The following is a 15,574-nucleotide window of genomic DNA, read 5'->3' on the forward strand; positions in this document are numbered from 1 at the left end:
CTGCTTTTCTAAACTGTAATAATGATGTGTTTACAAGATATCCTCATACTATCCCAGATGGCACGAAATTTAAGTATACACTGTGCTCACATGTCCTCTATGGTCACGAGGAGAGAAAGGGAACTGGGTCAATGTAGGGGGTTAGCAACATGGAAAGCATGGTTGGCAGGGCTTGTGGGGCAGCCAGGTATGGTCCTGTGAGAATGTCGTCTCCACAAACTTCTGCCTCAAGTGCATGCTGGGGAAGAAGGAAAGAAAGGTCAAACCCTTCTGTGCCAACTTCTGGTCTTGGATTTTTAGAGAGAATGAGTTCAGAGGTTATATCTTATATGGAGAGGAGTGTCTCCAAAGAACTGGTGAGAATGGTTCAAAACCTGACCTGAATCCTTCCTGCAAGAATAATGGGGAACTTGAGCTAGTTAAACCCAATTATTCAGAGAGCAAGCTACTTTGGGAGAGCAGTTAGGAACTTCTGGATGCCACATTAACTCTTTCAAGTCACTGAGGACCATTTAGAGTTCTGACACAGTTGTTTAAAACTATTATTATTACATTAATCAAATTTTGGAAGATACAATTAAACAGCGTACCACTGTTATTGCTGTCTATTTATATCAAGTCTTTTCTCCATGGGGTCAAGGTGATTTAGAAGCTCCTAATTAACAGAAGGTAATTCAGTCATAGTCTTTTTGTAAAGTATCGTCAATTTCTGTCAGGTCTGTGATAACCAAGTATAGATGTTAAGAGAAAAAATGCAATTGGAGACTTATCTGTGATGAAAAGCAATACTTTTGAGCACAGCAGAATCTCCACAGTGTCCCTAAGCAGGACGAAGACAGGACTGAGACCGCATTTGAGCAGCTGGGGAGTAGTTACTATATAAACACAGGCACTCTTCCTGGTACTGACCACAGAACTCACGTGTTCCAGCGTCTTCCCTTTTCTGAATAGAGACTACTGCCTAGTGAGTGGTGGGAAGACCTACCTTCTGCTTTTCACTTTGAACTTTAAACATCCCTTATGAAATGGAGTCACTGACTGCTGCTCTGGAGTCTGGGCTCACATTAAAATATGCATTCCTACAGGTCTTAAAGCTTTAAGGGCTGCCATATCTAGCCTTGGAAAAACCAATAATGCCAATGACGATGACTACCATTTACTCAAGATTCCTTTGCCCTGGCTATTTACATGTACTTTTACAGTCCTTTGAGGTGAGACTTGAAGCCCATTTTATAGATAAAGAAATGGGCTTTCCCCACAGTCTCAGAAATAAGCACTAAGTGGGGAATGCCTCATTACTAGGGCTTGTATTCTTTGTTACTCCCCACTCACCACCCATAAAACAAAACATAATCACCCATCTATTTCCTAGGGCACCCAGAGGGTTTCTCCTTCACCCTTTAATTTCTAAAGATACCTGTATGCCTTATATAAAAACAATCTTGTGCAGCATGTTGTTCAGATGCCATGTACATCTATCTGGGTGGTATGTGAATTCCTTGTTGTATTTATTAGATGTGTCCATTGCAAAACGCACTAGGGGCAGCTCCCAGTGGCATGTGAGATGGGGGTAGACAAGGCTCTCCCTAGGTGAGGTTGGAGCTGAGTCAAGGCCTCCTTACCCAGAAGTTCAGGAGTGCTATATGGCTCACCAACCAGGGCCAGTACTGTGGTGCTACACCCGGGGGACAGGAGCCTATGCCTACCTGAGACTTTCCTCTATTTTTCTACCCACAGTCCACATGGTAAAATCACTGCAGTCCACAGTCTCTGATCATTAGTTCATGCAAAAATCTGCTTATGAGCACACTTGGAAAATCATAACAGTATACACACATGAGGGCTGTTCCACTGTTCAGGGCAGCTTCACTAAGTCTGAACATAGGTATCCAGGAGCCAGGATGCCCATGCCTGCCTTCCTCCCTCCCTCCTGTTGTCTGAGCAGCTTAGGCATCCTTCTCCTCCTGTAACAGCCCTGAGCACCTCTCCAGAACATGAGTCTACCACTGAGTACTCAAACTGAAAGAGCAGTGCCCCTATCCCCTCACCAGCCTCCAAACCTCATCCTGCCAAGTGATTTTTTGTGTGCATATACATCAAAATCAAGCGTTGGGGAAGTGTAGGCACACATGGAAGACAGTTGGAAGGTAGGAAGCCCACTGGGTCCTTGAGATCAAGGTCATTTTCATTCATTTATCGCAAATATATTTTTTGTGTCTGCTGTCAGTGCTGAGAAAACAGTGAGCGGGTATCATGTGGGTCCTGACATTCTGGAGCTCAGATTGGGGGAAGAGGTACTTCAGAAACTAAGAGGGCAATGAAGGGCATAAACAATTGCAGGGTATAGAAATCCACAAGGAGCCTCAGAGCATCCTTAGTCCTCCTGGTAAGAGAACTTCACAGGATTGCTCTCCCCCTGCAGCACTCTTTATGGTCCCTTTCTTTACCAGACAGCTTTACAGCCATGAGGAAAGCATGGATTAAATCACTTGAGAGAAAGCCTCCTCCCTGCCTAAAGGGCGGTGAAAGGAAACTGGGGGTTTTCAGAGACACTACAGAGTAGTTTACCAACTCCACCCAATTCCCCTTTCTCTACCCAACTCTTCACCACTCCACCACACCCCAAGAAATGCTTGATTCGACTAAGAAAAAGAACACAGCTTCAACTCAGTTCTTTGGAAGGCTCTTTTTTAATGCTTCATTACCAAGCAGCACAACAATTATAAATATTAGCAAATACATGAGAAGTTCAATTAGTTATGAGTGTTACTGAACTAAAACATGAAACTCTACTGTTACCATTTTCTACTGAAATAGCGTGCTTGCCTCATGGACACTATGATAATCAAAGCCAAGTGTCACTGATATTTCTCTTCTGCTTTTCATCTCTTCTTTGCTCAGGTTTCTGATCCTAACAATTAGGGCTCCCTACTTTCTCCAGGAGAAGAGGACTCAGGCAACCAGCACACCCTCCTACTGGGTCAGCAATAGGATCATGTTCTTTTGCATCAACATTCACAATGCAATGCATACATTAAAAAAAGAAGGAAAGAAAGAAAAACCATAATTTAAGCTAGCAAAGGAAGATTTGGAAACCAATGCATCAAAATTCCCCAGGGACTTTTTCTAGATCCTCTTTTTGATGTGCTGGCATTTTTGTCTCAAAGGGCCAGACAGTAAATATTTTAAGCTCTAAGCTTAAGCTTAATTTCTGCTGCAGATACTCTACTCTGCTACTATAGTAAGAAAGCAGTCATTGATAAAATTTAATGGATGTGGTTATATTCCAACAAAACTTTTTTTATGGATGCTGGAATTTAAATTTCACAGAATTTTCATGTTGTGAAATACTTTTTAAGTCATTTAAAAATGTGCACACAATTTAGTTTGCAGACCATAGAAAAACAGGATTTTCCAACTTCTACTCTAAAATGTCATCATTTGGTAATATTTAACAAAAACTACTCAAGACAATATAGGTTAATATGCTATATACACATTTTAGAAAACAACGTGAAAAATACAGTCAGTATTTTTTAAAAACTTATGGTATACTGGGGCTTGAGCTCAGTGCTTATTAGGGCAGGGTAGGTACTTTACTACTGAAGCCATGCTTCCAGCCCTAAGGACTTTTCTGCTCATATTTTTAAAGGACAAGCATATGATATATGTAGGCAAATGAAAATCTTGGTTATGGAGAATTCTAATATACAATAAAGATAGAGCTTAGTTTTGGGGAATTACCTAAAAATTAGTGGGTACCATTCCAGTTACATGGACCTAAATAAATAACCATTTCCACTTATAAGATTAGAATTTATGTAATTTTTTAGGCATAAGATAAATGACTTAAAAGTTAAAAAAGTATTTCATGCCATTCAATAACATAAATGAGGTATAACTCCATTTGACCTCTTAACAGTGTCGGAGTGTAATAATTATAAAGGAAACTAGAAAGATCATGTTAATTTCTAAGAAAATAGTTGAGTTAAGGATTTCTATAAGTAGATGAAGGATATCCTGCACAAAAGCTCAATATTATGTGTATGTGTATGTGTATAATATTTAGTCTTAAAGACTTGGTCAACACTAATGTGGTAGGGAAATAAATGTTTTAAACTACCTAATGTGTTATTTTTGAGTTCAACTTAACTCTCAATGCATAATATTGTCCACCCACTCAGTTTACTGTGAGAGTAATGTTCTTATGGTTCCGAATTTAAAATGCTCTATTTAAGTTAGAAATGACTTTAAAACCATTACTAAGCGCTAGTTTTGTTTCTGATAAATCCATCTGGTAGTAAAATCAGTTTTCTGGTATTGAAGGTGGTTATTTTAGTGGGGGTGGCATTTGTTACTTCATAGCAATATGGGGGAACTCAGGTGAAAAGAATTAAGAAATGGGTGCTATTAAAACAGAACTTCAGTGACACTCCTGCAGTCCCCACTAGTCAGCAGGCAGTGCACAAAGGGGAATCCCAGCATGTGGCTTTGGGGGGTTTGGTGAGCGTGAGGGCACGTCTTCTCAAGATGTGAAATCAAGAAATAAGGAACCCATGGGCCATGATGAATTTTGTTTCTCTTATAAACTCAGGTCAAATATAACATCAACAAAATATGAGCTTCATAGCTTTTTTTTTTAACTAAAGTGTCAAATGTTATTTATAGGAATATATCTGGCTGTGGAGAAAAATTATTCCCTTATTATTCAAAAAGCTGTGGAAAAATATCTTTAAATTTTTTTCTAGGTCATGACTAGCGACATAGACAGGAAAAAGGTCAGAAATTAGTATACCCTACTGCCCAGGAAAAGATGCTAGAAGATGGTCCAAGTACTTGTCAACAATTATATTTATTCAAAAACAATTCTGAAATATATGATTTGTTATATAAACTGGTTATTTCAATAGCTTCATCCTTATGAAACAGACACCATTTAAATTATTTCATTCCTTTGAGTTGTCTTTTAAAATGCGATTGCACATCTATAAAGTAGATGTCCACAAACACAGAGTGACTCACTGTATTTACAAACAAATCTATGTGGAACAATAATGATCTGTATGTAATTTCAATCCTTCCAACACTGTTCAATTTTTAAATGGAATAAACACAGGCTGCTCTAAACTGCACAAGAATAGGTGGCAACAGATTAGGTAATCTCTGATGAGTGCATCGTGCATTTATAAAGTCAGAGAATCATGTGGAGACCCTCAAGATCCTAAATAACAAAAACTACACCATCACTGAAACTACGTGCTTTCCAAAGCCTAAACTGAATACGGACAACAGGACACAATGAAATATTAAGTAATTCATTCTTTTGACGAGTCTTTGACAAAGAAAATTTTCTCAAAGATTTGCATGTATAATTCTTACTAGTTAATTGCAGGACATGCCTTGAATCCAGCACTGCTAAAATAATCATTCACACAAAATATTTCCATTATCTAGCCAGAAAACATCCTGAATTCCATGTGGCCCACTAGGGCTAAGTGCAGGCTCAGGTGGCAAAAGGAGCCACCTTCCCAGATGGAATGAAGAACCACCACAGGTTTCATATCTCTCTATCTGTATACCCTATTTAGGTCAACTGTGCAAGTTAAGCAGTGAAGGTGCTTTTCCAGGGTCTTACATTGGGTGGGGCCCAGAGAGTATTTTGGTGTTTTAAAGTGAAGGCCACTTGGGAAGCTCTCAGATTTCAATCATAGGCCCCTGAAAGCTTATAGTGATAAAGAGGAACACATCAATTTCTCTTTCAAAGAAGCCAGCAAAGCTGGCACAGCCACCTCTGTGCCAACAGAGATTAGAGGATCAAAGAGAAATATCGTTCCTTTCTGGGTCCAAGATAATAGGTACCCAGGCAGCCCCCAAACACAAAGGGAGAAGCATTAATGAGCAAAGAACTGCATACTCTAGATCAGCTAGTCTTCATTTTTGTCAATCAGAAAGGATTTGGAACTCAAAAACCACTAAAGATATACAAATTACAATATACTAAAAGGCAATGGGTTCTTTGTTTCTTTGATCATTACTTTTCTGCTTGAAAATAATTCCCATAAAGAAGAAAATCACAATCCCTAGAACTAGATGTAGAGACAATGCAATTTTGTATACACAGAATGATTACAAACCTTAAGATATCACACAGATTCTGGATGCTGTAAAAATCTTTTTTTAGACAGGGCTATATATTACTAGTAGTGTTTGATGGTTGTTTCAATAGAAAAATTAAAACTTTTCATGCTGGAAAGATTCAATTGGTAGAAGAATATATGTGCGAGTTATATATCTTTAAAGTTATCCCCACTTCCAACTTCTTCTTTTTCTTTTGGCAATCATCAGACTTAAAACAAATTCTTCATCGTGCAAATGCAACAAAGAGGTGCCACTTTCCTAAGATGGTCTAGGAATAATATTATTCACCTGACAACAACAGACAAGGTACTCAAGAACGATTCAGCTCTGTTTCTCTCGATGATCACAATGTAATTCTAGCTGGCCTCAATCTTGTCACCACATACTTCTAGCTCTTCTTCCTGGCTTCTCCCTGCAAGGCTCAGGACTTTCTTTAGGTGATTTTCCAGGAAGAATGTCTATAGGGCCATCCAGATGAGGTGCAGTGGGAAGAGGAAGGCTGCCAGATGGGTGGCTTCAGCAATCAGAGGTATAATGTGGATGTGCAGTAATTTCTTTTCACATATGTTGTCATATTTTATAAAGTATGTTGCCCTGGGGGCTTTCCCACCATTCAAAGGATGAATTTCAGAGCTTAGGTGATGGGCAACTAACATAATTTCTCAGATTTAAAGATCAAACTAGATTTTACTCCTACCAAAATGATAGGCTTGAAAGTTAGGATTTGTAAAGAAAAAATGATTTTTCCAAATTTTCTAAACATATCAAGAAACAGCCCACAGCCCACAGAGTTTTATCTCCTGGGGTGGAGGAGATTTTCCTTCCCTCTACAAAGGCAGGGCTCGGGGGTTGTACCTGCCAGACAGAGGAGGGCAGGAGCAATGGAAGAAAAGGGAGAAGCCCACCAACTGCAGTACGGAGTGACTCAAGATGAAGGTGGAGGCCCCCCACTACATCAACCTCAAGGCAAAGAGGGTAAGGAGGGGAGAGGTGGGTTACAGCCAGGCATTCTTTAGCAAGGTCACAAAAAGACTTCTGCAGCACCCCCTTCTCTAGGCACAGAGCAGTCACTCTGAAGAAGAGCAGAGGGAGGAGAGCAAGGCTGAGAGATTGTACCTGAATCACTGAGCAGGTACGGCTCAGATCCTGTAACTAATGTAATACATCGAGACTAACAAATAGAACTAAAATTTGGAGACACCCACCTCCCCCTCAGAGAGATAAGAGAGCTACATTTTCTTTTTCACCTGAGATAGTGTGAAGTCTGGACTCAGCTCTGTCACCTAGGCAGACGGTGACAAAAGGCTATACTGGGATGATGACAATCAAAGTGGAAAAATGGCCATGTTGCTTCCTCTACTCAGTTTAAGTGTATTCAGAATCTAGTGGAGACAAAAGGCTTACTGAGTAAATGGATTGGGAAGCTAGATACTTCCTCACAGTTTTGAAAAATTGCCAGGGTACATGGCTGACCAAAAAGAAGTATCTCTAGAGTAAGCACAGAATTATAAAGATATGTAAAATCCTTTTTAAAACAATTCCTTAGGGGTCCTTGACAGAGGTGCAGACAACTTAGAGGTGCTTTTAGCCACTGCAGAAACAAACACAAGCACTTCTAAGAGAAAATATTTAAAAATCAGTTTCTGAAAAATTCTACCACAGCAAAATCTAATATTCAATGTGGAATTTGATGGAAATGCAGGAAGTGATTTCTCTCCCTTTGCACAGGAAGAGAAAAAGCTTTATCAAAAATGTAATAGTGTTCTTTTGCATAAAGCATAAGTTTAGAAAGAAGCTCTCTAGTTTTTTCTGAGCTTTAGGTTTCAGACAAATTCTCTGTATACATTCTACCAGACTCAGGGAACTAAAATGTTTTAAAAATAAGTGATCTTTCTCTGACCCTTTAAAAAGCTCTAAGAGAGAAAAGTAAAACTGTGGCGGTCCTATCAAATACAAGAAACCAAAACACTGCTCCTAACAGATCTCTAGGAAGCTGTAGCACAAACAAAATCTACCCAAGAAGTAAGTTTTACCAGTAGCAGGCTTGGTTTCTCATTCGCCAATATGGTTGGGAAGTATCCAGCCATTGGTTTCTAGCTTCCTTAGATACCTTCTTAGCTTGCTATTTTGTCAGACAATGGAGTGGCTTGCTTCACACAGGTTGAGTATCCTTTATCCAAAATGTCTAAAACCAGAAATGTTTAATACTTTGGATTTTAAAATATTTTCATGGGCTTTACTAGTTAAGCATCTCTAATTTGAAAATCCAAACTCTCAAATGGTCCAAACTCTGGAACTTTTTGAACACCAACATGATGGGTTTTGAAGCATTCAGAATATGGACTTTCAGATTAGGGATGCTCAACCCGTACCACTGATCATATACTGTCTGAGGACACCATCGAACTAAGAAGAATTCAACATAGTTGATAAAACGTTCTATACAATGGAGTCTCTTTCAACAGGATTGCCAGTCCCCAAAAGGATACTCTTTCACCAACTGTTTCTTACATCTATCTGGGGTGTGTGCATGTTTAGGAATAGGTTTAAATGTGTGTGCCTCAATGGTAAGGACATGTAAAGTTTGAAAACTAGGTCAGAAATTAAGTCTTACAGTAACAACCATGTGTAAGCATTAAAGAACTAGTTTCCAAATCTTACTGCTCCTGGTTGCCCTTGGCAGCCTGCGATCTGCTGATATGTGATGCTATAATCCCACTGTATCCTGTAAATATACCTTTTTCTTTTTTTGTAGTACTGGGGATTGAACCCAGGGCCTTGTGCTTACTATGTAAGGGCTCTACCACTTGAACTGTCCCCCTTTTGTTTTTTAATTTATTTTTGAGATTGGGTCTCTCTACCACTGCCTGGGCTAGCTTCAAACTCGCAATCCTCCTGCATCCATCTCCTGAGTGCTGGGATTATAGAGGCATGACATGAAGCCTGGCTCTTCTAAGCATTTCATTTCCTTTCCTTTAGCAACTGAAACCATTTTGGAGTGGTTCCAGAGACAATGCTTTTGGAAACATCATTTTCTAAACCTCTCCAGCCACCAAATTAAACTCACCCTTTGAGCTTCTGATCTTCCTTCTGCAGGGTACATGCTCTCTTTTCCCTCCCACCTTCCTCTATCTTCACTCAGTCTTATCCCAAAGTATAATATTTTATATGACCTTTTTTCCAGTTATAAAAGTTGGTAAAGTTGACACCTCCAATTAAAAGAAGCTTTTAATGTCAAGTTCTGAGGCAGAAGAGTGATAAAAGAACCCACAAAGGAGCTAGAGATCAGTAGTAACCTTACTGCAGATCATCTCTGGTTTGGTCCAGATCAGCAGACTCCATTAATTATGAACCGTGATTTATCTCCTCATTGCATTAACAGTAGCAAGGAAAACCATACCAGCAACATAAAACAGAATGTTCTGGATGCTGCATGCCAATTGCCAACATTTCTGTGTAAGAAAAAGTCTTCATTTCACATATTTTATTTAAAGAACTATGTTTTAGTTAAGAAGTATTTAAAAGTCATGTATTAGAGGACTACTCAGCTATATACACAAAAGCACATGAAGTGTCTTGTTCCTCCCTTTAAAAAAAAAAAGCTATTCCTGGGCTAGGGATATAGCTTCATGGTGGGAAGCTTACCTAGCATGCACAAGGCTCTGGGTTCAATCCCCAGCAACACACACACACACACACACACACCCCTCTACTAGATTATGTGTACTCCTCAGAATATGCTTTCTTAATTAAACCTGAATTCAAGTAATTAAAGTCAAGATTTTGTGAAGTAGGAAGGAAAAAAATCACAGGAAGTTAATTTCAAATGGAAAGTAAAGATAAGGGAACTGACTGAATTCACATAACATCTCTGAACAGATGGGAGGGAGTTGCCCAGGAGTCTGCTACTAGGTATGAACAGCCCTACTGCCTGTAAGAAAGAGTTGGCTATCTTCATTACTTTTTCCTTTTCTTGTCTTTTCACTCCCTGTAACTTCATCTTCCATTTAATGACAATGATTGAAGCATATTTCATATTATGGAAACACTATAATAAAAACAAAAACAAGTTGCAAAAATTAAATGGCCAATGTTTTCTTTCTAAAGAGGAAGAACGTGAACTCCTTGGTCTCTATATGTTAGTATAGATCACATAAAAGTTTTAGTAATGAGGTCTAAAACAGATGGTAAATCTGAATCTAATAAACAAAAGATAGCTAGAGAGCTGAACTCTCATTCTCATCAACACGAGAAGGTTGGTAGCCACTTGGTCTAGGACGATGATGAATTAGATCACCTATCCGAATGGAGGAGATGTGCTGAGACTCCATCCTAAGGATGCTCCCTGCATGCTTCCTTCTAGAAGTTTAGAAATTCCTAAACTCAGTCAGGACAGCCTTAGTTTCTCACCAGCTGTTAGTCATATAAGGGAACAGTCTTGATATTCAATAGCAACTAGTGGGTACATCTGAGTTCATTTATACAAATTTTACATAAAATATTTAAATTTGTTTACTGAGTAACTATAAAAGATATGTTGAGCTGCTTATAATCAAATTCAAGTGGAACTTGATCTAACTATTGATTACAGTCTTTCTTACTTTAAGATCATTGAATATTCCTTTTAATATATGTCAAGGTAGGCAAAATGAATTTTCTACCTTCAATCAAAAATAAGGTACCTCGGAATTCAAGAGTCCCACATGAATAACTGAAGATAACTGGGCTTTATTGATATACTACTGACCATACGCCTATATACCCCACAGTTAATTTTCCTGTTCCGGATAGCAAAGAACAAACAAACAAAAACAGGCAGAGAGATTATTTGGGCTGTAACCCTGGCACTGCCATTTATCTGATGGTCCACAGGGTTTCAATTTTCTCACCTGCAAAATAAAGACGCCCAAAAGGTGGTCTCTGAACTCTTTCATACCAACCCTTTCAGAGTTCATAGCACCTAATACTGAAAACAGATTTTTGCTGCTAAAAAGTGTGCCCGGATTCCCTACTATCTTCTATAGTCCAAACTGAATTCTCCAAAATACATGTTTCCCACATCTGAGCATTACTCTATGAACTCAGTTTGCCTTTACCAACTGAAATCCTACTTACCGTGTTTGTTTTGTTTTTGGCAGCACTGGGGTTTGAACTCAAGGCTCCATGCCTAGGCAGGCAACTCTTACCACTTGAGCCACTTCACCAAGTTCAAAGCTTGCCAGGGGCTAGCTTTGAACCATAATCCTCCTGCTCTCTTGTCCTGAGTAGCTAGATTATAGACTACCCAAAAGCCCAGCCCAGGTTTTCTTTTCTTTTCTTTTTCCATTATTGTTGTGCTGGGGGTACATTGTGACATTTACAAAAGTTCTTACAACACATCATAGTTGAATTCACCCCCTCCATCATTCTCCTTTATCCCTCCTCCCCCCATTCCTGGAATAGTTTCGACAGGTCTCATTTTCATACATGTGTGCATAATATTGGCACCATATTCACAGTCCTACACCCTACCCCCACATTCTCCCCCTCCCATTGGCATCAGCCCCCCTCCCCTAGGGAGGACCTGTTCTGCCCTCCTGATCTCCAAATTTGTAAAAAAACAAAATGATGGCACAAATCCAAATCTATACATTGTTATGTGGCACCAGAGCACAATCCTCATAGGAGCAGAAGCAATGACACAGGCAGTCGGGAGTGAATTTCTCAACCTACCCTTACTTCTCATTTGGAGGCTTCAAATTATAAATGGGAAGCCAACAAAATGAAATAAGATCTTATTTCTAAGGTTAATTTGGGCCAAGCTCAACATAACATTATAAAAATAAAGAACTATATTTAAAGTTGCAGGTTGTCCAAAACCTTAATTCATTTTCACATCAACATTTAGTGAACTGGCTAGCTTTAAAAAATTAGTTGTTAAAAGATGAGAAACCATCAAGTCACTAAGAAGGGGACTATAAAATACTATGAGTTATACTACTGCTGCAGCAATAATTTGAATTTAATTTAAAATATTTTGTAATGTAAGTTTACCAGATGGAATTAAAATCTGAACAAATTGATAAACATTGGAGTATGTGTCAACAGTTATTTCAATTACACATTACAAAAGGTTAATTTCACAATTTAAAACTTTTAAAGAAACTAGTACATCCTGTCTTATCACTTCTACAACACAAATATAAAGCCAGACGCAAATAAGAGTTATGTAATAAGTTTTGCCATCTACCCGTCCAGGAAGAGGAGGGGCGGGGAACCCAGGAACACTGAGCAATGCCTGTGGGTGCTGTGAGAGTCTGTGATGTCCTTAAGGGGCTTTAACAAGGTCCTGAGAACATAGGCAGGATCACACTCCTGCCCTGATCAGCACTCAGCCCCTGAACTCAGCCAGCCTATCATGAGATCACAGGGGACAGCCACCCCACTCTCAGGAGGTCCCTGTTAAAACACTTCCATAAAGAAATGTCACTGCATGACTACCTAGAAATCAGTGAAACATCTAAGGGGGTAAATCGTGTTAGATCTGGATCAATGAAGTAAGTCTGTGATTTTATTTGTGGTTTAAGGTTAAGAACCATTTATAAATATCAGCTACTGCTTTGGACTTCTCATAAAACTGGGTAGTCTGGCTCACAGCATAGAAAAGCACTTCAAACTTCTCCAATTTTACCCCTTTCTCCTACCTTTCCAAATCCTCTCCCCCAAAGGAATTCCAGCACAGGCTTCTTGTGTCAATTCTGTATTCCCCTTTACTTTATGGTGGACTGAGTGGCTCTCCAAAGATTGGGGCCATCTGCACTGGTCTTTGTAGCCCCTCTGGCACCAGCACAGCGAGTCCCTCAAGGGTTATTAGATAAACTTGACCTTCCTACTGGCCTTCCTACTTCCCACAGGGTGGATGCCCCCTCTCTAGTTTGTTTACAGTGTCCAGTGTTCATTCCCTTGTATCTCTTATGTTTTCTGGTACTCTATGCTGAAATGGCAGGGAAGGATGAGCATTACTACAGTATGTGGCTACTTGACAGGATCCTTTTTAAAAGTAATGAGCTGGTAAGTTGCTTAAACACTGCATTCTCTTAGCCTGTACTTCTAGACATATTCATGAAGAAGCATTTCCCAAAATGTGTTCTTTAGAACTTTGGATTTTGGAAATAGTAGCCCACTGGTCAAGTCAACATGTGAAACAGGAATTACTATACCTAGCATATTCTCAGGACCCACTGTACCAGCAAATAAGAGGCCCCTCAAAATCTTGTAGTAACTACATCTGATCAGTTTTATTCAGACCAGTATTTCCCCAAATTATTTTATCACAGAACTCTGTCCCCATGTGATATTTACTAATGTCCTAAGAAACCAAGGTTCCTCATAACACAGCATGGAAAGTGCTGGAGTGAAGTGCTTTTATTTCCCTTAAATTTTATAAACCCCTCTAAATTGCAGCTTTCAGACCAATTCACAGAATAGTCAAAATGTTTCTGTTAAGATCTGAGTAAGGCAGTATATGCCTGTAATCCCAGCACTTAGAAGTCTGAGGCAGGAGGATCTTAAGTTTAGGCCAGTCTGGGCAACACAATGAGACCCTGTCTCAAAATAAATAAATAGACAAAGTTTCTGGGAAGATGCATGATGCCAGTCCTGTTTTGTCCTTGTGCATGGCAAACTGCATCAGAGGAAGCCTCATGTTCCGTGGCCTTAACAGTTTGTGCTTTCAGTGTGGAGGAAGTGGTGGGTGAGTACTATCAAGTGCCTCTAGTATGCTCGAGGGTAAAGGATGGCAGCCTTGCCCGCGTGGGAGGAAGTGTCCAGTACCACCGTTAGTCCTGCCAGCCTGGAGAGTCACCACAGTACATATAGCAAGCTGCAACTACATCTGGAGCTTGAAATGGGTGCTGTTCACCCAATAAATTCTTAAAGAGTTATGATAAATCACAAAGTACAATGAGAGCAGGATATGATTAAGAAAATGCAAGATAAATCTATGTGCAAAAATGTAATATTCTAAGTATCCTGAGGACACCTCATTAACATTAAGCTGATTACAAATATAGGTGTCTCAGAGCAGTTGACATGAGGAAGGAAATCATCGCACAGTAGAAAGTCATGTGATGGAAGCACCTGCCCCAGACGGCATTTCAAATTTATTTTTTAAAAACATTAAATTTCTCACCTTTACTGGGTTGAGAAATGAAAATAAATCATTGACTGGTTCCAAGAGGAGACAAAAATTCTTTACTACATATGAGTGGGAAATAGAGCATCTCTTAGAAATCAATTCAGACATAGCTCTTGAGAAGCTGACTAATGTTTAATCCAACTGAGGCAAGTGTCTCTGAATCTGCTTTCTAAGACAAAAATAAAACACTTAACTCCTTTAAAGATGGAAAGACCAGGGGAGCTATTTTCCAACATGAGTAAATGAAGCATGGACTAGGAAAGCACACTTCAGCTAGAGCTCCTAAGTATGTCTGCCGTGTTATCTTAAGGCAACTCTCTCATCAGGCTACATGAAAGGACAAAAGCAACTCACCATGTCGTAAGTTGTGACGATCTTCTTCAGAACCTCCGGCACGATTCCCTGCAGCTCCATTGTGGGGTAGGACTCACTGAGATTGAGAACCACCAGGGGTGTGTTATCAGGACCCAGGAAGCGGGGAGACACTGCCAGCATGCACTGCATGAGATTGGCTACTGAGGAGAGGCCGCACAGCTCCTTGAATGACACCACTGCATTCTGTCAAACGGAAAGAAAGAGGCTCTTGGTAATTAAGCAAGGGCTTTAATTCCTCATAGATATTAAACTTAATGCACCTGGTTATAATGACACCGTCTGGTATAACAAAAGTTACTGGCAATGTTATGACAGTATTGGCAAATGATTATTTTATGCATGGAAAAATTACTGCTTTCCAAAGTAAATATAGTTATAGACATCTGTAACACCAATGTACCAATGATATGAAAATATAAATAAGTCAAATTCTTCTAAAGGGCAAAGCTTTTTCAGGTCAAAGTTCACAGTAGTGCCAATGCTGATACATAATTTTGAGCAGCAGAAATAATAGCTTCTGCATTCAAAAAAGATAAAGAAAAAATAAAATCAAGTTTAAAATAAGTGTCAAGTACACTAGCTATCCAAAAAGGAAAGGGTTATTTGTGAGAGTGAAACCGGACTCTCTCTCCCCTGTTTATGTTGCTGGTTCCAAACCTAAAGGACTTTTGAGGACACTGCTGTTGACTTGTGAGTGCCCAAGGCGCCCTGGCCTTCCAGAGGAGCGGATCATCTGTCTACACTGACCTCAAAGCCTCTCTCTCCTTTCTCCCTCTCTCCCCCATTTCTTTCTCTCTCTTTGTCTATTCTAATCACTAGAGGTATGCAATTAAAATGTCCATTAAAGGAAACTCTCAACACTATGAGTACCACAAGTTGGCATTT

The 15,574-nt window shown here is 39.5% G+C and overlaps 1 protein-coding gene across 3 annotated transcripts in view; it reads right to left on the bottom strand.

Moving 5' to 3' along the window:
- Plcl2 (phospholipase C like 2) overlaps window positions 1–15,574 on the bottom strand; it is a 232,341-nt gene that overhangs the window by 66,942 nt on the left and 149,825 nt on the right. For all 3 annotated transcript variants that reach the window (XR_012436308.1, XM_074043847.1, XM_074043846.1), the window contains exon 3: window positions 14,669–14,872. Coding sequence is in view for 2 of the 3 variants with exons in the window: in XM_074043847.1 (XP_073899948.1) it covers window positions 14,669–14,872 (204 nt within the window). In the remaining variant the exon portion in view is untranslated. The remainder of the gene's footprint in view (window positions 1–14,668; window positions 14,873–15,574) is intronic.

This window comes from Castor canadensis, chromosome 10, assembly GCF_047511655.1.
Source record: "Castor canadensis chromosome 10, mCasCan1.hap1v2, whole genome shotgun sequence".
Taxonomy (NCBI): Eukaryota; Metazoa; Chordata; class Mammalia; order Rodentia; family Castoridae; genus Castor; species Castor canadensis.